This window comes from Corvus kubaryi, unplaced genomic scaffold (assembly GCF_017639235.1).
Source record: "Corvus kubaryi isolate FWS band 111438036 unplaced genomic scaffold, C.kubaryi_AGA036_p1.0 124, whole genome shotgun sequence".
Taxonomy (NCBI): domain Eukaryota; kingdom Metazoa; phylum Chordata; class Aves; order Passeriformes; family Corvidae; genus Corvus; species Corvus kubaryi.
The window spans coordinates 382,860-405,385 of NW_024580659.1; the positions used below are offsets into that span (position 1 = coordinate 382,860).

At 65.4% G+C, this 22,526-nt stretch overlaps 4 protein-coding genes across 5 annotated transcripts in view; 1 reads left to right on the top strand and 3 right to left on the bottom strand.

Moving 5' to 3' along the window:
• The first annotated feature begins 244 nt into the window (after window positions 1-244).
• MST1 (macrophage stimulating 1) lies at window positions 245-4,861 on the top strand. 2 transcript variants are annotated; one of them, XM_042018489.1, is made up of 18 exons: window positions 245-405; window positions 756-897; window positions 1,070-1,182; window positions 1,312-1,426; window positions 1,642-1,778; window positions 1,848-1,968; window positions 2,059-2,177; window positions 2,271-2,436; window positions 2,531-2,661; window positions 2,744-2,846; window positions 2,937-3,073; window positions 3,195-3,230; window positions 3,313-3,424; window positions 3,495-3,572; window positions 3,638-3,784; window positions 3,866-3,972; window positions 4,402-4,541; window positions 4,622-4,861. In XM_042018489.1, exons 1-18 carry the CDS (start codon window positions 354-356, stop codon window positions 4,781-4,783), a joined length of 2,118 nt encoding a protein of 705 aa, XP_041874423.1. In that variant the 5' UTR covers window positions 245-353; the 3' UTR covers window positions 4,784-4,861. The 2 variants fall into 2 exon arrangements, with proteins under 2 accessions (XP_041874423.1, XP_041874429.1); XM_042018495.1 differs by having other exon boundaries at window positions 246-405; window positions 2,274-2,436.
• LOC121659853 (acylamino-acid-releasing enzyme-like) lies at window positions 4,850-9,623 on the bottom strand. Its single transcript, XM_042018469.1, has 22 exons — window positions 9,371-9,623; window positions 9,172-9,301; window positions 8,963-9,092; window positions 8,746-8,827; window positions 8,573-8,648; window positions 8,300-8,442; window positions 7,960-8,097; window positions 7,795-7,886; window positions 7,662-7,702; window positions 7,474-7,595; window positions 7,242-7,302; window positions 7,037-7,131; window positions 6,902-6,953; window positions 6,743-6,831; window positions 6,390-6,531; window positions 6,183-6,260; window positions 6,030-6,110; window positions 5,864-5,952; window positions 5,584-5,774; window positions 5,405-5,507; window positions 5,226-5,332; window positions 4,850-5,145 (listed from the first exon to the last, which is right to left on the bottom strand). The coding sequence occupies exons 1-22, from the start codon at window positions 9,512-9,514 to the stop codon at window positions 5,007-5,009; spliced, it is 2,325 nt and encodes a 774-aa protein (XP_041874403.1). The 5' UTR covers window positions 9,515-9,623; the 3' UTR covers window positions 4,850-5,006.
• Window positions 9,624-9,666: 43 nt separating this feature from the next.
• LOC121659858 (acylamino-acid-releasing enzyme-like) lies at window positions 9,667-14,348 on the bottom strand. Its single transcript, XM_042018483.1, has 22 exons — window positions 14,292-14,348; window positions 13,553-13,682; window positions 13,327-13,453; window positions 13,155-13,242; window positions 12,985-13,060; window positions 12,728-12,891; window positions 12,518-12,655; window positions 12,338-12,429; window positions 12,187-12,227; window positions 11,988-12,109; window positions 11,765-11,825; window positions 11,599-11,696; window positions 11,471-11,522; window positions 11,298-11,386; window positions 11,045-11,183; window positions 10,884-10,967; window positions 10,729-10,809; window positions 10,544-10,632; window positions 10,251-10,441; window positions 10,070-10,172; window positions 9,890-9,996; window positions 9,667-9,820 (listed from the first exon to the last, which is right to left on the bottom strand). The coding sequence occupies exons 1-22, from the start codon at window positions 14,301-14,303 to the stop codon at window positions 9,715-9,717; spliced, it is 2,190 nt and encodes a 729-aa protein (XP_041874417.1). The 5' UTR covers window positions 14,304-14,348; the 3' UTR covers window positions 9,667-9,714.
• Window positions 14,349-15,022: 674 nt separating this feature from the next.
• Window positions 15,023-22,526, bottom strand: part of BSN (bassoon presynaptic cytomatrix protein) — an 89,921-nt gene continuing 82,417 nt past the window's right edge. The window contains exons 7-13 of the mRNA XM_042017890.1: window positions 19,801-21,916; window positions 18,761-19,497; window positions 18,317-18,410; window positions 18,045-18,188; window positions 17,809-17,863; window positions 17,623-17,720; window positions 15,023-17,146 (exon numbers count right to left, since the gene is read on the bottom strand). Of these exons, the coding sequence (XP_041873824.1) occupies window positions 17,823-17,863; window positions 18,045-18,188; window positions 18,317-18,410; window positions 18,761-19,497; window positions 19,801-21,916 (3,132 nt within the window). The 3' untranslated portion in view covers window positions 15,023-17,146; window positions 17,623-17,720; window positions 17,809-17,822. The remainder of the gene's footprint in view (window positions 17,147-17,622; window positions 17,721-17,808; window positions 17,864-18,044; window positions 18,189-18,316; window positions 18,411-18,760; window positions 19,498-19,800; window positions 21,917-22,526) is intronic.

The following is a 22,526-nucleotide window of genomic DNA, read 5'->3' on the forward strand; positions in this document are numbered from 1 at the left end:
GGCGCAGGAACCGTCCCCGCATCTCCAGGCCCGCCTCCTGCGCCGCAGGCCCCACCCACGCCCCTCGCGTGTCCCCTGCGGGGTGACTCCGGCTAGCTCAGGCCCCACCCTGCCGCTCGGGCCCCGCCTCTCCCCGCACGTGCCCGCCCCGGGGTGACCCCGGGCCCGCCTGGTCCCGCCCCGCCGCTTCAGGCCCCGCCCCGCCCCCGCCCCGCCCCCGGTTTTGGCCCCGCCCCGCCCACGCGTGCCCGCCGCGGGGTGACCCCGGCCCCGCCTGGCCCCGCGCCCGACCACAAATATTTGCTTGGGGCCTTCCCGGAGCTCCAGCGGCCCGGGGACGCGGGGCCGCCGCCATGCAGCCCGTGCTGGGGGTCCTGCTCGCCCTGGCCGCGGCTCTGGGCTCAGGTAGGGCCCCAGGCTGGGTCGCCGTGGGGCTGGAGGGCGCGGGGCAGTGCGGGGCCCAAGGCAGGGCCAGCGGCCAGGCCGGGAGCCTGCAGGCCATGCCCTGTCCCACGGCAGAGGGGGGCAGCCGGAAGCAGGGGACTGCAGCGGGCGATGTAGGGCAGGGACCCTCCTGCTCCATGGCACATGGATCAGGTCATGGGACAGGGATCCCATGCTCCATAGGACAGAGTTCCCCTCCTCCATGGGACACGGATGTCCTGCTCCATGGGGCAGGGATCCGACATTCCACAGGGCCCAGTGCTCATGCTGTGCCCCCATGGCCATGCTGAGCTCCTGCCACACTTCCCCAGGCCACCGCTCACCCCTCAATGACTTCCAGCGCCTGCGAGCCACCGAGCTGCTGATGGTGCCTGTGGACCCACTGCCACCGCTGCCGGAGCAGGGCACTGCGGAGCAGTGTGCCCACCGCTGTGCCACCAGCCTGGCTTGTCGGTGAGCAGGACACAGTGCCACCGCAGGGCAAGTGGGAGTGCAGGGGCCACAACATTGGGTCACACTCTGCACTTGGATACTGGGTGCTCATGTGTGTGACCCAGGTCCCGTGGGCCCTGGCCTCACATGATGCCATGCCAGACTCCCGTGCCACAGACTCTGTGCCTCCCAGGGCTTTCCACCATGACCAGCAGAGCCAGTTGTGCCAGCTGCTGCCCTGGACCCAGCACTCAGCCCGCGTCCAGCTTCAGAAAAACATCCGCTATGACCTGTACCAGAAGAAAGGTGGGCTGGTGCCATGGGTGGGCATGGGGACATCACAGACTGGGCACAGCCACCTGGCATAGGACTCCTCATTGTCCATGTGCCCTGACCCGGCCCTGGGGCTCTGAAGAGGTGCCCGGCTCTGCTCAGACTACCTGCGGGACTGCATCGTGGGCGATGGCTCCAGCTACCGCGGCACACGGGCCACAACAGAGAAGGGGCTGCGCTGCCAGCATTGGCAGTCCACGACACCGCATGACCACAGGTGCCCCCGTGTCCCTGGCTGCCCTGTGGCAACTGCCAATTACCCTGGGCAGCAGGGGCAGTGGGGAATGGGATGGGGACAGTGTGGGATAGCACAGGAGCAATGGGGACAGCTTGGGGGCAGTGGCACTGACAGGGGTAGTGCATCATCCTGGCTGTGCCCACTCCATGGCAAAGGATTCCTGGCAGCCCTCCTACCCACTCTGATGCCAGCAGGTTTTTGCCATCCTCCCGCAATGGGCTGGAGGAGAATTACTGCCGAAACCCCGACCGGGACAAGCGGGGCCCATGGTGTTACACTGTCGATCCCAATGTCCGGCACCAGAGCTGCGGCATAAAGAAGTGTGAGGATGGTGAGTGCCACATCCCAGGGTCACCCTGTGCTATGTTTCCCCCACACTGAGCCCTACAGTTGTTGGCAGCCGTCTGCATGACCTGCAATGGGGAGGACTACCGTGGCACTGTGGACCACACTGAATCAGGGACGGAGTGCCAGCGCTGGGACCTGCAGCACCCACACAAGCACCCCTACCACCCCAACAAGTACTAGCCCCCAGCCCTCAGCAGTGCAGTGCCCTGGTTGTGCTGGGGTGATGGTGCCACCTCAACTGCTGCTCCCTGTCTCTGGCCCAGGTACCCTGACAAGGGGCTGGATGACAACTACTGCCGCAACCCTGACAGCTCCGAGCAGCCCTGGTGCTACACCACCGACCCCGGGCGGGAGCGCGAATACTGTCGCATCCGCATCTGCAGTAAGTCCCCACCAGCATCATGCACAGCTGGGCCTGAGGGTCCTGGGTGCCACCCTGACCCTGCTACTCTGCCCCTCTCTCTGGCCACACAAGCAGAAAAACGTCCACGGGCTGTCAACCTCACCAATGGCTGCTTCAGGGGCAAGGGTGAAGGCTACCGCGGCCGTGTGAATGTCACCGTGTCCGGGATTCCCTGCCAGCGCTGGGACTCCCAGGTGCCCCATAAGCACCACTTTGTGCCAGAGAAGTACCCGTGCAAGTAAGGGGGTGGCCGTGCACCCCAGGAGGGTGGTGGTGGGCAGCACCCATGGGTGTGGGATTGAAGGGGGACAACCATGCGGCCCCTCCTCCAGGGACCTGCAGGAGAACTACTGCCGCAACCCTGATGGATCAGAGGCACCATGGTGCTTCACTTCCCGCTCCACCATCCGCATCGCCTTCTGCTTCCACATCCGCCGCTGCCCCGATGAGCAGGATGCCCAAGGTGAGCCACCCCAGGCACATGTCCCTGGGTGCCCACCCTGGTGGCCCTGCCAGGTGTGCCAGCCCTCCCTGCCTGTCCCCAGAGTGCTACCACGGCCATGGCAAGCACTACCACGGCCACGTCAGCAAGACACGCAAGGGAATCACCTGCCAGCCATGGGCTGCCCAGACACCCCATGTGCCCCAGTGAGTGTGCGAGGGGGGGTGGTGGGGACAGGGATGGGGATGGAGATGAGGATGGGAATGGTAACAGTGATGGTGACTTCCTCCTGGCAGGATCTCACCCACCACCCACCCTGAGGCACACCTGGAGGAGAACTACTGCCGCAACCCCGATAACGACAGCCATGGCCCCTGGTGCTACACCATGGACCCCCGCACCCCCTTTGACTATTGCGCCATCAAGCCCTGTTGTGAGCCCCTACCCACCTCCCTGCAGAGCTAGAGGGGACCCTGGCCACACACAGGGTGGTTTTGGTCCCCTCGGGGTGGCTGGATCCTGTGCCAGTGCCACTCTCTGTTTTCTCTCTGCAGCCGGCAGCACGGTGCCCTCCATTATGGAGAATGCAGGTGGGAGCCCATGGGTGCTGGGTGGGCACCCTGGGGCGGGTGCTGGTGGTGCAGCCCCGGCTGATGCCCACCCTGCCCACAGACGTGGTGGCATTTGAACAATGTGGCCAGCGGGATGAGAGGCTGCAGCAGAAGGGGCGCATCGTTGGCGGCCAGCCCGGCAACTCACCCTGGACTGTCAGCATCCGCAACCGGTGAGCAGCTGTCCCATATGCACTGCCATGCACTCAGTGTCCCCCCAAAGCTCACCCCCCGTCCCTGCAGGGCTGGCGTGCACTTCTGCGGGGGATCCCTGGTGAAGGAGCAGTGGGTGATCAGCACACGCCAGTGTTTCTCCTCCTGGTAAGGCTGGGGCTGGGGTGTGGGGTGGTGGGACCCCCCTGTGCCCTCATGTCCCTGTCCCACAGTGACGCTGACCTGACGGGCTATGAGGTGCAGCTGGGGACGCTCTTCAAGGACCCCGGCCCTGGGGACCCTGACCAACAGACCATCCCCATCGTGCGGATCGTCTGCGGCCCCTCCGAGTCCCAGCTGGTGATGCTGAAGCTGGCAAGGTGAGTGGCCGTGCCTTGGCCTCCGCCATGTTCCATGGCTGGCTAGGGTGACACCATGTCCCACTGCCCCTCTTAACACAGGCCAGCCGCTCTGACCAGGCGTGTGGCCCTGATCTGCCTGCCCCCCGAGCACTATGTTGTGCCTGCGGGCACTGTCTGTGAGATCGCTGGCTGGGGAGAAACTGGAGGTACCTGCCACAGGCAGCCCCTGCCAGGGCATTCCCTGTTCAATACAACCCCTGCCCATGCCATTCCATCCCCCTGCCCACAGCATCCCCATGTCCATGGCATCTCCCTGCCCACAGCATCCCTTGCTTGGAGTACCCCCTGCCCGCAGCAACCCCCAGGTCCCTGGCATACCCCTGCTCACAGCATCTCCCTTCCATGGCATTCTCCTGCCTATTCCATCCCCCTGCCTACAGTATCCCTTGCCTCTGGTATCACCCTGTCCATAACATCCCTCTCCACAACATCTCCCTTCCACACTCCCCTGTAATGACATCCTCCTGCCCATGCCATTCCCTGCCCACACCGCCCCCTGCCCATGCCATTCCCCAGTATCCCTGCACACCCACCAGTGAATCCCATGCCCACTGCCCTGTGCTCTCTGCCCACAGGCACGGCAGATGGCAGCGTGCTGAACGTGGCACGGCTGCCGGTGCTGGCCCACAGCGAGTGCAACACGGCGCTGCGTGGGCGCCTGAAGGAGAGCGAGCTGTGCACTGCCCCGCTGCGTGCCGGCGTGGGTGCCTGCGAGGTGAGCTGGGCTGGGGACACCCAGCCCAGAGAGCCAGCAGGTGCTGGCACCAGGGTGACACTGCTCTCTTCATGCCACAGGGCGATTACGGTGGTCCACTGGCTTGCCTCACCGCTGACTGCTGGGTGCTGGAGGGAGTGATCACCCCCTCCCGTGTCTGTGCCCGCACTGACCAGCCCGCCCTCTTCATCCGTGTTTCCCTCTATGTCGATTGGATCTACAAGGTGATGAAGATGGGTTGAGCCGGCATTCCCAGCCTGGCACAGTTGCCATTGCACAATAAAGGCACAGCCGTGGCCACAGGGGTCGGCACTGCAAAAGGTCTCACATTTATTTAACACCAAACCCCAACCCACATTCCAACCTGCCCCTGGCTACACTCGCTCCATCTGCCTCTGGTCCTGGTGTGATCCCCAGGGCCAGCAGTCACCCTGGGGCTGGCATAGCCCAGGACCACTGTGGGCACTAGGGCCTGTGCCGGCCCGTCCCATCCTGTCTGGGCTGCCCCAGGTGCTGGAGGAGCCAGTGGGCACAGTTTGTGAAGACATCGGCCTCCGTCTCCACACCAGCCAGTGCGTGGCCACCCTCCGGGTACCACAGCAGCCTGTGGGGAGGCACAGGATGGGAAGGTGCTCATCCAGCATCCCAGAGTTCCCTCCCTGCTCCCACCTGCACCCCACTCACCGTGCTGGCACACCCCTGGCCCGCAGCACCCGGTACAGCTCCAGCGCCTGCATGGGGCTGACGCGCCGGTCCCGGGCGCCCACGCACAGCAACACTGGCGTCTGCACCTGCAGCACTGCCCTCAGTGGGTGCCTGGCACCCACACTTGCCACCCCACAGCCATCCTGACCCTGCCTTACCTGGGCTGCTTGGGAGATGGGCGAGCGCAGTAGCATGGTGGCCACCTCCTCAGCACGTGGCACTCGCTCGAAGGAGTAGGGCAGCCCCAGGGAGGTGTAGCGCCTGCAGTACAGAGACACTGACAGCTGTCACAGGGACACTGATGGGTGGCATGGCACAGGATGGGGGTGGCACTCACCAGTCAGGGATGTCAGAGGTGCCCAGCAGTGCGGGCAGGTTGGAGACGGGGCTGCGCAGGGCACAGGCTTGGTAATGCTCAGGCTCGCGAGTGAGGAGGTGGAGGGCGATGAAGGCTCCGTGGGAGCCAGCCAGCAGGGCTAGGCGGTGCGGGTCCAGGGGCTCTCTGTGCAGCGCCTGCTCCACTGCCAGCTGCATCCGTGGGGCACCCACCACCGGCACCCAAACATCAGCATCCTCCCAGGAACATCCCCCAGCACCCCCAGCCCAGCACCCCTCACCTGGGTGTCTGCCACATCCTGCTCACCCACATGGGAAAGTAGGGAGCTGATGCTGGCCTGGCCGAAGCCCAGGGAGCCACGGTAGTTCACTGAGGAGACAGGGCCATGGGTGCCATGTCTCCACTGAGACACAGGGCCACATGTCCTCAAGCTCCCCAGCACTTACCCAGGAGCACGGCGAAGCCCAGCCGGCACAGCGCAGCCATGCTCGGGCGCCAGCGGGCATCAAAGACAGCATGGGGGCCACCTGGAGCCAGCATGGGCATCACCTGGGGTGCCACCAGCACTGCCAGGGTGTCCCCAGTGTCCCCTCACTCACCATGGGGGCACACGACGAGGGGGTGTGGTGGTGTGCCATCTGAGGGGCTCAGCAGCAGGGCCTCAAAAGCCTGGGTGTCTGTGCCAGGGAAGGGCTCCCACTCAGCAGCCACCACCCTGGGCACCCAGCACCCTGCCCACTCCCCACTCCCGAGGGTCCCTGGCACCCAGGCAGCACCGAGGTGCAGCAGGGGCCCCCAGGGCTCACCCTGTGCAGCGGGGCCCTGCCTACTGCAGGATGGCTGGACCGTCAGAGTCTTCCAGGTGACACCAGGCACTGTTGGGGTGTCCTCCACTGGCACCCAGTCAAGGGACAACTCCTGGCCTGCTGGCGGCAGCACGGCCACCACCTGGGCACAGGCAATGGATGGCACTGGGGCCATGCCGTGACAAGGCTGTGCCATGCCAAGGCTGTGTCATATTGGATCTGGCTGTGCCACACCACACTATGCCTCCCTATGCCATGCCACACCATGCCACGTGTGCTACACTGTCCTGTGCCTGGCTGAGCATCACTGTACCATATCCCACTGTGCCACACAGTTTCAGGGCTCTGCTCACCAGGCTGGGGGGGTGGTGGGGGGCTGAGCAGGTGGCCACCAGCAGGTCCCACTGGAGAGTGAGCAGCTCCCAGCACCCTTCAGGTGATCCTGGGGACAGAACACATGTTGGTGATCATAGCTGCTCACTGGGGTACCGTGGGTGGGTGGTGCCATGTACCTGCTGTCAGGTTGGTGACTGTGGCCGCCTCCGTATCCACAAGCAGCAGGTCCTGTGAGGGCGCAGAGCACAGGCAGTGGCGTCACCATGGGGTGTGTGGGTGACGTCCCTGGCCCTGCCATCCCCAGGACTCACTGTGCGGCTCCGCTGCGGGGTGCCCAGCACGGCTCGCCGGCTGTCGGCTGCCCAGCACCGCGGTGGCAGCACCTCTGCATAGAGCCCGGCGAAGGCTGCAAGTGGGGCAGAGCACTGGGCTAGTGAGCCAGGGTCATGGGCACCTGGCAGGGGGTGGTGCCAGCCCCCCATCAGAACCCAGCTCTGCCCACCATGCCTTGCTCACCCTCCGTGGGCTCCTGCACCACGTCGAGCACCGTCACTGTCTGCCTTGTCTGCCAGGTGACCTGGGGAGAGCCAGTGGTCAGGGAAGGACCCATGCCAGGGGCAACTGAGGCAGGGACGCCTGTTGACACCCCCAGCCAGGCACTGCGAGAGGCTGTGGCACCTGGGCTGAGCACTGTGCTGGCAGCACAGGGTGGCACAGCCATGCCTGGTGCCTGTGAGGCCCAACTCACCATGCGTAGGCACAAGCACTGCCGGTGGGGCCCCCCCACAACCCCCTCCAGGTAGAGCAGGCGCTGGCCATCAGGGCTCAGCTGGGGGGAGCAGGCAGAACCATTCTCTGCTGACAGCAGCTCTGTGGGCAGCAGGGGGTCAGCATCCCGGGGACCCCCAGGGCACCCCCCAGGGTCCCAGTGCTCACCGCAGCACCCGCTGGCCAGGTCCAAGTGGAAAATCCCTGACCTGAGGGGGAAAGTGTGGATCAGGTTAGACCCCCACTGTGCTGATACTGCATGGGCATCCTGGCATGGCACCAGTTGCTGGCTGGGACCCACCTCCTGTTGGAGCAGGCATTCAGCCCCAGGCGGAAGGGCTTGTGCCACCAGCCCACGAACACCACACCATGGTCATTCGGGGACCACAGGGCCTGTGTGACAGCCAGACTCATCCCACAGCCCCAGGCTGGGCCCCCTGGGGCGTTCCTTGTACCCCATCCTGACCTGGCCGGGGGAGAGGTGCTCCGGGACTCCCTCCAGCACTGACAGGCTGAGGCCCTCCAGGTCCAGGATGCAGAGGACGGGCTCGCTGCGTGTGCTCAGGGTTTCCCCCCAGTCTTCATGGTACACAAACTGCTTGCCCTGTGGCACAGACCCATCAGCCCCATGGCTGGTGGCCCCAGGCATGGAGCTCTGTCCATGACACACTCATGGGATGTATGGCACACTCATGGGGTGCACGGCATGCTCAGGGGGTGCATGGTGTGCCCATGGGGCACGTGCCATGCCCACAGTGTGCATGGCATGCTTGGGGATGCACTGAACACACTCATGGGGCACCTACCTCCTCATCCTCATCCTCTGCTGCAGGCCAGGCTGCTCCTGGCACATCCCAGGGGCAGGGGGGCTGTCGTTTGGGCTGGCTCTTCTCAGCCACATAGAGGAGCCGTGTCTCTGAGTGCGACCAGGCCAGGCAGGCAAAGGGCCCTGGCATGGCAGGAAGGTGCCAAAGCCCAGCCTGGCACAGGCACAGCTGGGCACCAGGTAGGCACCAGGGCCGCTGGCCGTGCCACCCTCACCCCTTCTGTGGGCAGGGACCATGGGGAAGGGGCCCTACCCTCCGTGTAGACCTCCCCGTGCTTCCCCAGCGCCGTGAGATCCACGCTGTGGCTGCATCCCCCGCTGTCCCACACCTGGGGGGACGGCGGTCAGCACCGGCACACCGTGTACACGGTGCCCACCACCCTGCACTCCAGCCACCCCGGTGAGTGACCGGGACAGCCGCGTTACCTCCAGCAGCTCGTGGCCCTGCCGCGGGCAGCGTTTGAGCACGGCGCGGCGCTGCCCCGTGGGCGAGTCCTGGCTGAGGAGCCTGAGGGCGGGAGGGACGGAGGCTGCGGCGGGCCGTGCGCTGTCGGCACCGGCCGCGCTGTGGCACTGCGGACACCACGGGCAGTGGCCGTGCCACGGGCACAGCGTCCCGTCCCGCAGCCCGGCCGTGCCGTACTGGTTGTGGATCTCGGCGCTGAGCGCGGTCCGGCTGACGGCGAGGCCCTCGCGGCCGGCTGTGCGCCGCAGGCTGTAGTGGCGGCCGAAGCGCAGGAGCCGCCGGCGGGCCAGGTCGGGGCGGCTGCACTCTGAGGGACGGGGCCGTCAGCGCCCGCTCACAGCGGTCCCGCGGGCAAAGGCGCGGGGGCGGCCGAGCCCGCCACTCACCGGTGTAGAGCAGGAAAGTCTGCCCGCCAGCCGCGGCCCTGAGGGCGGCACGGGTGACGGCAGGGAACCGGCTCAGCTCCCTGTAGCAGGCAGCGGGGCCGTCGGCCGCCTGGATGAGGGAAGGAGCATGCTGGACGGGGGTAAGCTCAGCCCCCGGCCCGTGCCCACCCACACAGCCCCCCTGAGCCCCCTTGCCCACCTTCACACCCTTCTCGGTCGCCCCTGTGGCCATGGGGCTGTTCTCTGCCGCCCGCAGTGGGACGCCTGCCAAGGCACGCAGGAGCAGCCCGGCGCCGGCGCCCCGGCCGGTGGCAGCCCTCCAGCTGCTCCCGCTGCCCCGCATGGCCAGGCAGGGTCACCCTTCCCATGGCTCAACACATCCCCGGCGGCACAACCACCCATCCGGGCAGCTGAAAGGTCCAGGGGCCACCAGCTCCTGGGGCACAAGGAGTGGAGATGACACCGCTACCAGCACTACTACTAGAGACCCTGGGGTGCTGAACTACATCGTTTATTGGGGGTCAGCAGCAGGGGTCAGCACCCTTAGCACTGCAGGTGCTTGAGCAGCCACAGCGCCATGTTCATGAAGCCATCTGCTTCGGCTTCAACGCTGGCCAGCGCGTGGTTGTTCCCTGGGTACCAGAGCAGCCTGGAGGGGGAAATAGGGATTAGTGTTGTGTCCGCACCCCACAACTCAAGCCCCCAGCACCCCACTCACCGCGTGGGCAGCCCCCGGGCCTTGAGGGCACGGTAATACTCCAGCCCCTGCTTGGGTGGTACACGCCGGTCGTCCTCCCCCAGCATCAGCAGCACGGGTGCACGGACCTGCAGGAGCAGCATGGCCTCAGCAGTGGCGCTGCTGTTGGGGACAGGGACAGGGATGGGGACAGTGACATACTTGGTCAACATAGCGTATGGGTGACTTGTGCAGCATCTCTGTCCACTGAGCTGGGTCTGGCAGGGCATCAGGTTTGTAGGGCAGCCCTGTCTCTGTCAGGCACCTGCAGGCAAGAGAGATGGGGGCATGTGTGTGGCTGGGATGGCAAGGAGCCTGGGAGGCTGGGGGCAGCAGTACTCACCAGTCTGGGATGTCGGTGGTGGCCACCATGGAGGCGATGTTCACCACGGGGTTGCGCACCACGCAGGCATGGTAGGTGTCAGGAAACTGCCCGATGAGGTGGCACGCCAGGAAGCCCCCATGCGAGCCACCAACCAGTGCCACCCGGCTGGCATCCAGCGCCTCCTCCTGCAGCACCCACTCCACGCAGAGCTGCCGCCATTGGGAACACCGACTGAGCAGGCAGCCCCACCTTCCCTACTCAGGGCACCCGTGGGAGCACAGGGTGCCCCAGGACTATGTGCCAAGCCGTACCTGCACATCACGTACGTCCTGTGTGCCCACGTTGCCTGGCAGGGAGGCCACGTTGTCCTGGCCAAAGCCCAGCGAGCCGCGGTAATTCACTGTGTGGGGGACAGTGTCAGAGCCCTTCCTCCTTTGTGCCCCCACCCCAGCCCCTCCGTGGGTGCTGTGTCACCCAAAGTCATGGTGTCACTCACCCAGCAGCACAGCAAAGCCCACGCGGCACAGCGCCGCCGGGTACAGCATCCACCCGGCTGTGAAGACGGAGTGGGGACCCCCTACAAATGGCAAAGGTAAAGGGGGGGGTGACACCACCTGGCTGGGGTACAATAGGGTGGGGACAAGCTCTTACCATGGGGCATCACAACCAAGGGGGGCTTCTGGGCAGTGGGACCCTCACTTGGGCGCATCAGGATGGCATCGAAGTCCAGGTCTCCTGTGGAGGCAGGGAGAGAGATGTCAGGGGTCAGTGAGGATGGTGGAGCACAGTCTGACTCCACCTTGGGCACTCACCGTACTGGGGGTGCTCCTGCTCTGGTGGGGGCTGCAGGGTGCGGATGCCCCAGGTGATGCCAGGTACAGGGGGTGCGTCCTGCAGGCAGATCCACTGTGTCTTTGCCTCATGGCCAGCGGCAGGCAGAACAGCCACTTTCTGTGCAGGGAGAGGGGTCAATGCCTGTGCCAAGGGGCTGGTGGGCACTGGGGAGAGGGGTCAGTGCCCGTGCCAAGGGGCTGGTGGGCACTGGGGAGGGGGATGTGACTTTACCAACATGGGGGGGCAGCTAGGGGTGGAGAACCTGGCCACCAAGAGGTCCCGGTCAATGGTGAGGACAGACCAGCTTCCCTGGGGGGCATCTGGGGAGCAGGGGGGTCAGACCTGCAGGTGTGACCCTCTCCCCACCCCTGGCACCAGCATGGCCCTATTGGCCTGTCACTCACCAGCTGTCAGCGAAGTTGTGGTGCCTGTCGCTGTGTCCACCACGAACACATCCTAGGGGCATGAGGGCAGAGTCCAGTGGAGCCCTGACCCAGCCAGGCCTCCCTTGTGTCCCCTGCCATCCCCTCACCTGCTGGCTGCGCTGGGCCGTGTCCAGCAGGATCCTGCGGCTGTCGGCAGCCCAGCACATCCCTGGCAGTGCGCCACAGTAGATTCCCGGGAAGGCACCTGTGAGGAGAGTGGTGGCACTCAGCACCCCCCTGAGTCCCCCCCAACAGTCCCAGAGCTGTACTCACCCCATGCTTGCCGTGGCACAGCCTCCAGCACCGTGCTGGTGTGTTTGGTGTACCAGTCATACTGCAAGAGACATGGCATAGGGCAAGTTTTGCAGGGTCTCAGCCTGCCTGCCCCCACTGCAGCCCAAGGAGAGGATACCACCGCCCTCCTGCCAGCCCCACTGCAGCATGGGCGCCCTGGCAGCTCCCTGGTGCCTGCCAGTGTCCCCCTGGTGCTGCTCACCATGCGGAGGCGGCTGCACTGCTGGTGGGGGCCCAGGACGTCGTTCTCCAGGTAGACGATGCGGCAGCCGTCAGGGCTGAGTCGTGGTGACCACACAGCCCTGGTGTCCTCAGAGAGCAGCTCTGCATGGGCATGAGGGGATGGTGAGGGGCTGCAGGGGAGCCAGGGAACCAGCGGGGTCGGGGTGTGCACTGCTTACCGCATCTCCCGCCCGTCAGGTCCACGTAGAAAAGCGCTGACCTGCCAGCACAGAGGGGTGTCACAGCGGGGCCGGGGGCCAGGCTGTGGGATGGGTGCCCTGCATGGTGTTATCAGCAGGGCTGGCTCTGGGGTGCCCTGTGGGGACTCACCGGCGGTTCGTGCAGTGCCGCAGCCCCAGGCGGAAAGGCTCGTGCCACCAGCCCACGAACACCACACCGGTGTCCTCAGGCGACCAGAAAGCCTGTGGGGAGAGGGGAGATAAGCAGCTCAGAATGCTGCTGCCTCCCAAAACCTCCCTTCTCTGGTTCCCTGCAGCTCCCCATCCTGACCTGGCCGGGAGAGAGGTGCTCTGGAATGCCCTCCAGCACCGAGATGCTGTTGCCCTCGATGTCCAGGACGCAGAGGACGGGCACACTGCGGGTGCTCAGCGTCTCCCCCCAGTCCTCGTGGTACACGAACTTCTCACCCTGCAGCACAGCCTGGTCAGCCCCACAGCCACACAGCCAGCCCCCACCTGACCCAGGGTGGGGAGACCCCACCTTGACCGGTGCATCCTCCTTCTTGGGGTGCCCCGTGTCCTCGTCAGAGGTGCCCAGCTCAGGGGCTTTGCTCTCGAAGAAGGACTCAGCCTTGGGACGCTTCTTCTCCGCCACATAGAGCAGGTGGGTCTCCGAGTGAGACCAGGCAAGGCACCCAAACTGGTCTGCAGGGGCAGGTCAGCATTGGCCACCCTGTCCCCTGGAACCCCACATTGCCTGGCATCCCCCCCCCCCCGGCATCCCCCCCAGCCCCTCACCATCGTCGTAGACGCTGCCATGCTTGTCCAGCGCTGTCAGGTCAATGCTCTTCACCTTCCGGTTCTGATCCCAGACCTGGGGGCAGAGATGCCAGGGTGGCCCCAAGACACAGCATGGATCCAGCCCCAAGCCTCAGTGAGTATCCTTTTTCCCCCAGACCCCTCCTCACCTCCAGGAACTGCTTCTCCTTCTCCTTGTCAGGGACCTTGCGCAGGACAGCCTTCAGCATCCCACTGGGGGACTCACGGCTCAGCAGCCTGTGGGTGAGTGGGTGAGTGCCCATCAGCCCCCCACTATCAGCACCCCCAGGGACCCCGTGTGGGGAGCAGGATGGGACTCACTCATCCTTTATCTCAGAGCAGGTGCCAGCGGGCCCGGAGTAGACAATGGAGGCTCCATCGTGGAAGATGAGGTACTGACGGCAGAACTTGATGTTCTCAGCCCTTGCCAGGTCCCGCTGTGACCACTCTGTGGGGAGCAGGGTGGGAAACCAGCTGCATCCTCACCAGGCAGGCAGGGATTGCCCGGACCCCTCTGGCCATTCCCCAGTCCTCCCCATCCCCGTACCGGTGTAGAGGCTGCAGTACTTGCCCCCGTACTGGGTGGTGAGGTCGGGGCCGAGGCAGGCGGTGCTGAGCCCCGGGTGCTGGCTCAGCTCTCGGTACAGCTCCGACAGCTCCTCCGCACGTGGCTGTACCTGCGGGACACGGGTGGCTGGAGGGGTGGGGGGCACGGACTGGGGAGTGACGGGGCACAGGGGGCACTTACTGGGGCACCAGTGTGGATGGGGGAGATTTTGGGGGATACTGGGGGCAGTGCTTGCGGGTGAAGAGCTGGGGCAGGTATCGGAGTACATGGGGGGAAGAGCGTAGAGGCGTTAGTGCAGGGCTGGGGCAGTACTGGGGGTGCAGAGCCAGGGCATTAATGGGGTGCGAGGAACCAGGAGGACACTGGAGGGCAGACACTGGGGTACACAGCGGGGATCAGGAGGGTACTGGGGCAGTTGCTGGGGTACCAGTGGGTACCAGGAGACTGGGTGCAGGTCCTGGGGTGCAAGGGGCGCCTAGGAGGGTCCTGCAGTAGTTGGGGTCTATGAGGGGATTAGAAGGGTACCGGGGTAGTTCCCGGGGTGCCGGGGTGGTGCCGAACCGGAGAATCAGCGGAGCAGCAGGGTCGGGGGTGCCGGGCTCGCCGGGCGGGGGGGGCAGTGCGGGACGGGATTCCCGAGGGAGGGACGGGGAGGGGCAGCGGGACCGAAGGGAGGGGGGGTCCCGGAGCTCTGACATCGCTCCCCCGACCCTCTCACCGGCAGCTCCATGTCCTCGCGGCGGGGGGCGGGGCCAGCGCCGGCACTTCCGGGATGGGGCGGGGCCGCCGGCCTGCGGCACCTCCCATTGGCTGCGGCGCTCGGGCCACCGCCCGCCTTGAGGCGCCCCCCGGTGGGCGCGGGCGGCGCTGCAGCCGTAGGCACCGGCGTTCCCCGCACCCCCCACGTGTCCCGGCGGCCGTCCCCCGACACCGGATCGCCCGCGGGGCCCCTCTGAGGCCGCAGCCGGGGGACAGGTCGCGGCCCCGCAGCCTCTGGATCGCACCGGGGTGGTTTACTTATCAGGTGGCTGCAGAACAGGGGCTCCGTGCGCAGGACCGGGGGCATCGGGCTCTTGGGGGGCACAGGGATCCCCAGCTCAGCAGCCTGGCCAGGGGGGATCGGGCCATTGAGGGCCCATGGGACTGAGCAGCCTGGTCAGGGGGGTGGGATTGAGTCAATGGTGCCCACAGCAGCCCCCATCCCAGCAGCCCAGCCAACGGGGAATGGGCTCTTTGGAGCCACCAGACCCAGCAGCGTGGCCAGGCAGGTGAGATTGGGTCCTTGATGCCCACAGGGACGCCTATCCCAGCAGCCCAGGTGTGGGTGGCAGAGCTCAACAATGCTTGGTGACAACTAGACCCATTCCAGCCACCCCCACCAGGCCAGGGGTCCCGGACCCCCCCCCCCCCCCCCCTCACTGCAGGCAAGCAAGAATCGGGGCCAGTCCGTGGTTTGTGTCAAGTCCTTTTTATTCTGTTCCCACAGAAACACCTGGTGAGGGGGCAGCTTCTGGGAGGGAGTCACGACACAGCGGCGGGGGTGGTACGGCACGGTACGGCACGGTACGGCACGGTACGGGGTCACTACGGGTGGGACAGAGCACAGCAGACACGCACACCGTCACAATGTTCAGAGGGAGCGCACCCGGCATCGCATTTACCGCTGGAAACGGCGCCCAGCCGCGCTCGGCCCTCGATCTTTGCACCCCCCCGTCCCCCCGCCCTGTCCAGCAGATTGCCACAACTCGGGATGGGGGCCCGGCCCGGCGGGGGAGGCTGCGTGCCCCCGGTCCTGGCAGGCACGAAGGCAAGGTGGCGGATGTGCTCGGGCGGCGAGACTGGCCCCGGCGGGGGTCGCCGTCCCGCGTGCGATTTACACACTGTACAAGTATTTACAGCGCGAGGAGTGGCGGGGCCGGCGGCCCGCGGGAGGCACCCTCAGGCTCTGCTCTTGTCATCGGCGGGGCGAGGCGGTGGCTGTGCGCGGGGCCGGGGCTCTCCTCCGTGGGGCTGCCCCCGGGATCCCCGTCCCACAGCCGCCGGCCTGCCCCAGCCTTGGGCACCGGCACAGCTCCCGGCGAGGGACCTGCCACAACAAAGCGTGGACTTCCCGCGGCAGCCGGGTCCTCGATCACAAGTGCATAAATCTGCTAAGAGCTTTCAGTACAGCGATGGACTGATGGAGAAGAAAAAAAGAAAAGTCCAGGCAAAGAACAGCAAGCACTGAAAGGCGGGTGGAACCGTGCAGAGAAGTAGCAAGCCATGCTCTACGACGGGACAGACGGTCACGGGCGCTAGGGCTGCCCTTTGGCAAAGTGGCCCTCCGTGGGTCGAACATGCCACGAATTCATACGCACGGATGGTCGGTACAGAATAGTTCTCGGGTCGCTCGGCGGCACGCTTTGCGATGGAACCCTTAGGCGCGACATTGAACTGATTAGCTATTCACAGGTCTTGTTCTGGAGTCGTGTTATTTCGTTGCATAGAACATCAGGCGGGTGAGCGGGCGGCTGCCCCCCGCCACGGGGGTGCCGGCGGGGCGCTGCCAGCGCGGGGAGGCGGCGGGGCGCGGGCGAGCCCCCTCCTCGGGCTGCCTCCCCCCCTGGGAATCCCCTCCTGGCAGGGCGAGTGGGCTTTGGCCGCCGGCCGCTGCGCCGGCCGTCCCCGCAAAATGGCTTGAGAAGGACTTGGATTGCACAGTAAAAGGAAGGATACTGCCGGAGGCAAAGCTCTCCTGATCTTGTTCCACGGGATTTGTGCTCTTGTGTAGCCTCCTGCACTCTATTGCTTCTACAGACGACAGCCCGTGTGCTAACTCATCGCACAAAGCAAAGAGGGAAGAGGATTTGGTATAAACTTTAGAAAAATAAAACCCCGAAACCAAAAGAAAATGAACCCAAAGAAACCGAGGAAAAAAAGGACCCCCCCTGACGACGCCCCGTGCCCCCCCCACCCCCCGGTGCGGATGAGGTATACACAGAAATCAAAGTGGGATGATTAAGGCTGTTCTTGAAAGAAAAGGGGTGCCCGGCGGCAGGCGCGCTGGCTGCGTGGCGAGGGCGAGCGCGGCCCTTTCAATGCTTCCAATGGCTTCGGGACGCGCGCCCAGCCGGCCGCGCCGCCTGTCAGAGTCCTATGGCCTCGTATTTCGGTAGTGAAACAGTGTTAGGTCCTAGCTGACGCGCTCCGGGGCTCCCCGGCGGGGCCGGGAGCGGCCGCAGTGCAGGGGGCGCGGGGACGGCCCCGGCGGGGCGGGTGGGGTCGGGAAGGAGGAGCGGCGCCCACGGCGCCCAGCCCTCGGCTCGCGGGGGAGAAAAACCTATGAAGAGGCCAGAGCTGGGGTTCAGAGGGAGCAACTCTGCGTATAATCTTGAGAAAGGGCCGCAGCCCACCTACGGGGCCTGACCCGATGGTCCGGATCAGGCCCATCCCCTCGGGGCAGCTGCCGGGGCTCGCCGTGTGCCGCGCCGGAGCTGCTCGCCAGGCGTGGGGGGCACCCGCCCCGGGGCGTCCGCCGGCCCCTGCGCGGCCGCCGTTTGGTCCAGCATCCAGGGATCGCCCTGCTTTCAAAAGCTTGCGAGAGACAGAGAGAGAGGCGTTAGTCCGAGCAGCCCCTCCCCGCGGAAGGGACCCCGCCGAGCGGCAGCGCTGGCCCGAGCGAAAGAGCCCCAGAGAGCCAAGAGGCACTGCCGGCGGAGCAGCTGCCGCCGCCCCCGCCCGCCCCCACGCTGGACAGACTCCCGGAGCAGAGCCTGGACCGCCCAAATCTTCCCTGGAAACCCAGAGTCTGCACCAGCGCTTCCGAGAGTGGGGAACAAGGCCAAGCCCCCACGCCTTGGCTTGGGGCCAGCACTTGGGGATGAAGATGGGGGTGAGTGGCCCAGCACGAAGGGGATGGGTCCATGCTATGTCTTTCCCAGCTTGGGGGCTGGGAGTGTGGCAAGGCAGGGCTCAGCAGGTGCTGGGGGGACAGTGGTGCCACTGCGGCTGGAACCTCAGAGACGGCATGGCACAGGGGACTTGTGTGCAGGTGTGCCCTGTACACTCACTGTTATACTCAGAGTCTGGCGCCGCGTGCTGAATTCACTGGCTTCTTCATAGGTTTTTCCAGTGCAACGACTCAAATCTCCACTCACTTCCCAAACTCCTGCAGTGTGGAAGGGAGGAGGAGGGCATCAGGCACGGCTGGGGCAGGGAGAGTCCATGGCACAGTGCCCGGTGCTGGCTGCACTCACCTTGTGCCGTTCTCTCACCAGAACGAAGTGAACTTCTTGCCGAAAGCTGACACCGCTGTGGGGAAGCCAGAAGAGGTGTCAGTATGGCGCAGTGACCCTGGCCCCCCACCTCCCTGAGCCCCAAACTGTGGGAGCACTGCATCCCACTGGCTGCAGCCAGCCATCCCCAAGGTGTGTGACTGTCTCGGTGCAGAAGAGCATCACCATCCTGTCCCCATCCCGGGAGGAGCCCTCACCTTCAGTCAGTTTGCCTGCTTGTTCCGCTGCCCCCCCTGGCAGGATTTTGGAGAAGACGCTCTCTCCTTCCCCGCCGGGCTGCCCTGTGGCCATGCCCGCGGGACCACGTGGCCCGGCCGTCCTCGGACCGGCCTTGCTGTCTGCTGGGGGACAAACGAAGTCACTGTTAGCAGGGGACAGGCCCAGCTGGGGGAGCTCAGCTGAGCTTTGTGGTGCCAGGCAGCTGGCACAAGGGGGGACAGATGGCACAGTACCGCTGGGGCTCACTGACCTGCTGCTCCCAGGGGCTGTGCTGACGGCGCTCTCCCCGGCTGCTGTGGCACTTTTGCTGCAGGTTTGGATGTGTCCGTTGGCTCCGCTTTCGTCTGGAAGGGGGAAAACAGCTCTCAGGGCTCACCCTCCCAGTAGAGCATCCTCCGGGGGTTGCCCAGGCCGGGAGGTGTCACCAAAACCCCCAAACACTGCTCTACAACTCCAAAAGAGGCAGCAAGGGATCCAGGACATAGTGATATCCCCTCTTGGCTCCCCTTGAGGGGATGGCAGCTCCCACAGCACCCAGGGTTGTCTGTAGTGAGCATATGAGTGGGATACACTTTACCCCATGGCTCCCATCCCCAACGCTTCCCCTGTCAGCCCCTGGCCGCAGCCAGCTGTGCCAATTCCCGGCAGAGCTGTGGGGTCAGGAGGCAGCCTGGCTAGCTAAGCCCGTACTTACCACCGGTGCTGGGTGTCCACCCGGCTGTGTGTGGAGTGTGGCCGGTGCCTTCCCTGCTGCCTGGGCCGGCCCTGGCTGCTGCTGCGGTGGCCGAGATGAGGGGGGTCCCTGTGTCCTGCCCCTGGTCTCAGGCTGTGCCGAGCTTGCTGGCTGGGCAGCCTGGCGCGCTGCCGGCTGCTGCCGAGCTGCTGGCTGCGCTGCCTGCTGCTGCCTGGCCACTGGCTGCTGTGGGTGTGCGAGGGGCTCTGACTTTGGCGCCGGTGTGGCCGACCCATGTGGCTGGGAAGGCTTCTGTGCCTTGGGGGTCTCAGTGCCATGGTGGTGAGCAGTGGGGCGGGATGACGGGGCATGATCAGCGGAGCTGGGGCCATAAGGCGTGCGGGAGTCGGGCTGCTGCACCTTCTTGGGGCCAGCTGAAGGCCCATGGCCACGGGGCTCATGGCGGCCAGATTCTCGTGGGTGTTGCTTTGCCGAGCGGCGTGGGGGCTCATCGGTGGTGTGCCGGGAGGAGCCAGAATGGCGATCATACTCCCTGTGGTGCCGGTGCTCGCGGTGCTGGGGGTAGTCGTCGTGCTGCCACGGGTCTTCATCAGGGGGCTCATCATAATCGTGGTAGGTGTGCTTAACTGGGGGTCTCTTCTGCGAGGAAGAGTGGCCACCGTAGTGCCTGACCCTCTCTGCCCGCGCCTCCCTGGGCTTATCAAACCAGTCTGTCTCTTCCTGACCCAAATGATAGGCTTCGGAAACCAAAAACAAACCACAGTCAATCTCTCGCTCGAGGCTGCGCGGGTGGAAGCCATGCAATGAAGTGGGAGGGGCAAGCAGCGGGCACGCGCGCGGGGGACAGCACGTGCTGGTGGGGACGGGACGCGGCGCAGCAGGGCACCGTGCAGGACCGGCTAACACCGAACACCCAGGGCAGGGGGAGGAAGGCACGTGTCAAGCAAACTGAGGCGGTGAGAGTGTCTCTGCGTACGAGCGGACGGGCATGCCCCGGGGAAGTGCCATGCTCTGGGGTGATCACCACGGGGAGCCGTTACCTTCGCTGTCCGAGACAACGCAATGGGCATCATCCATGCCGTAGCCCTCCTCGTGCTTGTACGAGTGACTCCTTGGCACGTCTTTGATGTGCTTTTGCACATCAGGCAACGAGTGGCTGGAGCAGAACTGGGAGCAGGGGTCCCCCGCTGACTGGGGGCCCGGCCCTCCTGCAGTGCGTGATCCCCCCATTGACTTCCCCATGGGGCTGACGGGGCTCTCCTCCTCTGAGGGCTGCGAGCGCATGGGCGCCCGCCCACGGCTCTGGCTCATGCTGAGCGATGAGGGCTTGGAGCTGACTTTCTGGGAACGCTCCATGCTCTCCCGCTCATAGGACTTGCTCCGGCCACCCATCTCCCGGCTGGAGGACTTCTCCACCCCATAGCCAGAGGAGCGGGTTCTGCTGCTGGAAGAGTAGACCCGCTCCTCCTCATCCACCAGATCCCGGCTGGAGACACCATAGTACTTCTGCTGCTCATAGACATTCTTCTTCAGGCCATAGGTGATCTCATCCTGCAGTTTCTTGGCTCTGGAGGCCACGTTGCTGCTGCCAATAGAGGTGGTTGTTGAGTAGGAGGCCAGGTCTGACTCCACGTCTTTGGCTTCTTCAATGGGGGAGAACTTGGAGATCTTCTGCTCCATGCCCTGCTTCCTGTGCTTGCTGCGCTTGGAGGAGATGACAGCGGGTGCCAGGTTCTTGGATGAATGCTTCGGTAGTGGCGTGCCAGAGCTGTGCTTGTCCATCCGTGAGGAGTGCCGGTACTCACTGTCCCCGTAGTAGTAGCTCGAGCTGGTGGAGCTCCCTGACACCCTGCCATCGCTTTCTGTGCCCCGGTAGTAGCTGTTCTTCCCACGATGGTCAGGGCCATGGTGATCATAGATGTCCTCCTCAGACTCCTCCTCGGCTTTGGTGTAGCAGCAGGGACGGCTGGAGCCCTCGGTGTCCCCTAGATCACTCTTGTCTCTGCTGTGGCGGCTGTCGGTGCTCGTGCCCACCGGCTCTGCTTTCTGCCCGTCCACTGCTGGACTCTCCTTGGTGAGCTCGCTGATGTCCTCGATCATCACATAGTTACGGGGGATGTTCTGCTCCAGACTGGTGTAGAGGGACTCGGAAGAGTAGCTGGCCGAGGGGCCTGGTGCCGCGCTGGTTCTCTCAGCTGGACGGGTCTCAGGTGCCTTGTACTGCTCGTAGCCACCGCTCGCTGGTGCAGTGCTGAAGGTGACGTCAGGCACAGCAGAGGAGCTGGTGGCCGCACCGATGACCTCATAGTTGGTGGGGATTTTCTGTTCTAGGTCGGCCAGAGAGGTCTGCCGCGGCTTCTGGTGCCCACCAGCTATGTCTGCCGGGCTCTGGTAGAGGGCGGGCTGTGCCGCCGGCACGGTGGCTGCCCCAGCGAAGGCGCTTGGGGCTTGGTAGGGGTTTTGGGGCTGGAAGCCTGGCTGGGCTGGGGTGCCCAGCTCTGGGTATGTGGTGCCGGGGGCCGAGAAGCCACCGGGCGAGGTGAAGGTGGGCAGCGGGGCTGCCGACAAGCCATCCTGTGAGGTGCTGGCTGTGGGGTACTGGGGGTGCTGCAGGCGTGGTGGCGGGAAGGCGGCGGGGCCCTGCGGGGCAGGGTATGGGTAGGCGCCATAGGAGGCGGCGGCGGCGGCAGTATAGTCGGGGTACTGCCCGGCAGGGCGCAGGCCAGCGCTGTCGTAAGCGGCGAGGCGCAGGCTGTGCAGCTCGCTGTCCGACAGGTAGTCGCGGCGATCGCCGGGGTAGCGCAGGTAGGGGTGGTCCCGCCCACCAACCCGATCCTTCAGCAGCGACTCCTTGCGCTGGGTGATGCCCAGCTCCAGGTACTTCAGCTTGGCATCGATCTCTTTCTCCTCCTCGTCCAGCTCCGCCTGCTTCTTCCGCAGTTTGGTGGCCTCATGTTCCACCAGCCTCAGGTCGCGGTCCAGCTCCTTCAGCAGGCTGGCCTTGGTGACAGGCGCGGTGGCCTTGGGAGCCAGGCTGCTCAGGTAGAGCTGGGAGGCAGCTGGGCTTGCCAGGGGGACGTGGGGCTCCTCAGGTGGTGGGCTGGGCAGTGTCCGCTTCACCTTGCGTGCCAGCAAGCTCGACTGCAGCCCCCCCACCTGCAAAGCCAAGGGACATCTGGTCAGGGGGGCAGGTGGGTGTCCCCCCACGTCCCACCCCAAGCATTGCAGTGCTCCTCCCGTGCCCTAGGGGCTGGAGTGAGGCATCCCGCTGTGCACGTGTTCCCCCACGCACTGAGAAAGCGGCGTTTATGTAAAAGCACAATAAATAGGATGGAAGTAACAGGCAGGGCGCCTTCCGTGAGTAATTACCGGGGGTGGCAGCCGGCCAAGCGCTGAGCTGGCCATGTGCATACCCTCTGCTGCAAAAAATGCTTTCTGTCCGCAGGCACTTGGCAGAGGGACCTGGGGGACTGCCCGGGGGTGCTGCTACCCCAGGAATTGCCCGGGGACTTCCTGGCTGGGCACTAGACTGCCCAAGGCAACCTCAGGGTGTGGGCACAAAGGTGTGAGCAAGAATCACCACAACCCTAAATGGAGCCGTGCATGGTGGTGGCTCCTCGAGAGAGAAGAGGGACCCATCTGGAGCAGGGGACAGCCCTGATGCTGCCAACCCGCAGCATCTCCTGCCTGCTGACAGGCTCGTGCAGCCAGTGGACCTCCAGGGCCTCCCTCCAGCTGCTGGTATTGGCATGCACGTCTGTGCCTG

Bases quoted from the DNA above. Each gene is read 5' to 3' on its own strand.
- MST1 (XM_042018489.1), top strand. From the start codon at position 354: ATGCAGCCCGTGCTGGGGGTCCTGCTCGCCCTGGCCGCGGCTCTGGGC. The intron at 2,178-2,270 runs GTAAGTCCCCAC...TGGCCACACAAG, and splicing joins CTGTCGCATCCGCATCTGCA to CAGAAAAACGTCCACGGGCT. The intron at 3,231-3,312 runs GTGGGAGCCCAT...CCCTGCCCACAG, and splicing joins CTCCATTATGGAGAATGCAG to ACGTGGTGGCATTTGAACAA.
- LOC121659853 (XM_042018469.1), bottom strand. From the start codon at position 9,514: ATGCGGGGCAGCGGGAGCAGCTGGAGGGCTGCCACCGGCCGGGGCGCC. The intron at 7,887-7,959 runs GTCAGGATGGGG...GCTGTCACACAG, and splicing joins AGCACCTCTCCCCCGGCCAG to GCCCTGTGGTCCCCGAATGA. The intron at 6,111-6,182 runs GTGAGTGAGGGG...TGCTGGCTCCAG, and splicing joins CCTCGTCGTGTGCCCCCATG to GTGGCCCCCATGCTGTCTTT.
- LOC121659858 (XM_042018483.1), bottom strand. The intron at 10,173-10,250 runs GTGAGTACTGCT...TCTTGCCTGCAG, and splicing joins ACCACCGACATCCCAGACTG to GTGCCTGACAGAGACAGGGC. The intron at 9,821-9,889 runs GTGAGTGGGGTG...TTCCCCCTCCAG, and splicing joins GCCCGGGGGCTGCCCACGCG to GCTGCTCTGGTACCCAGGGA.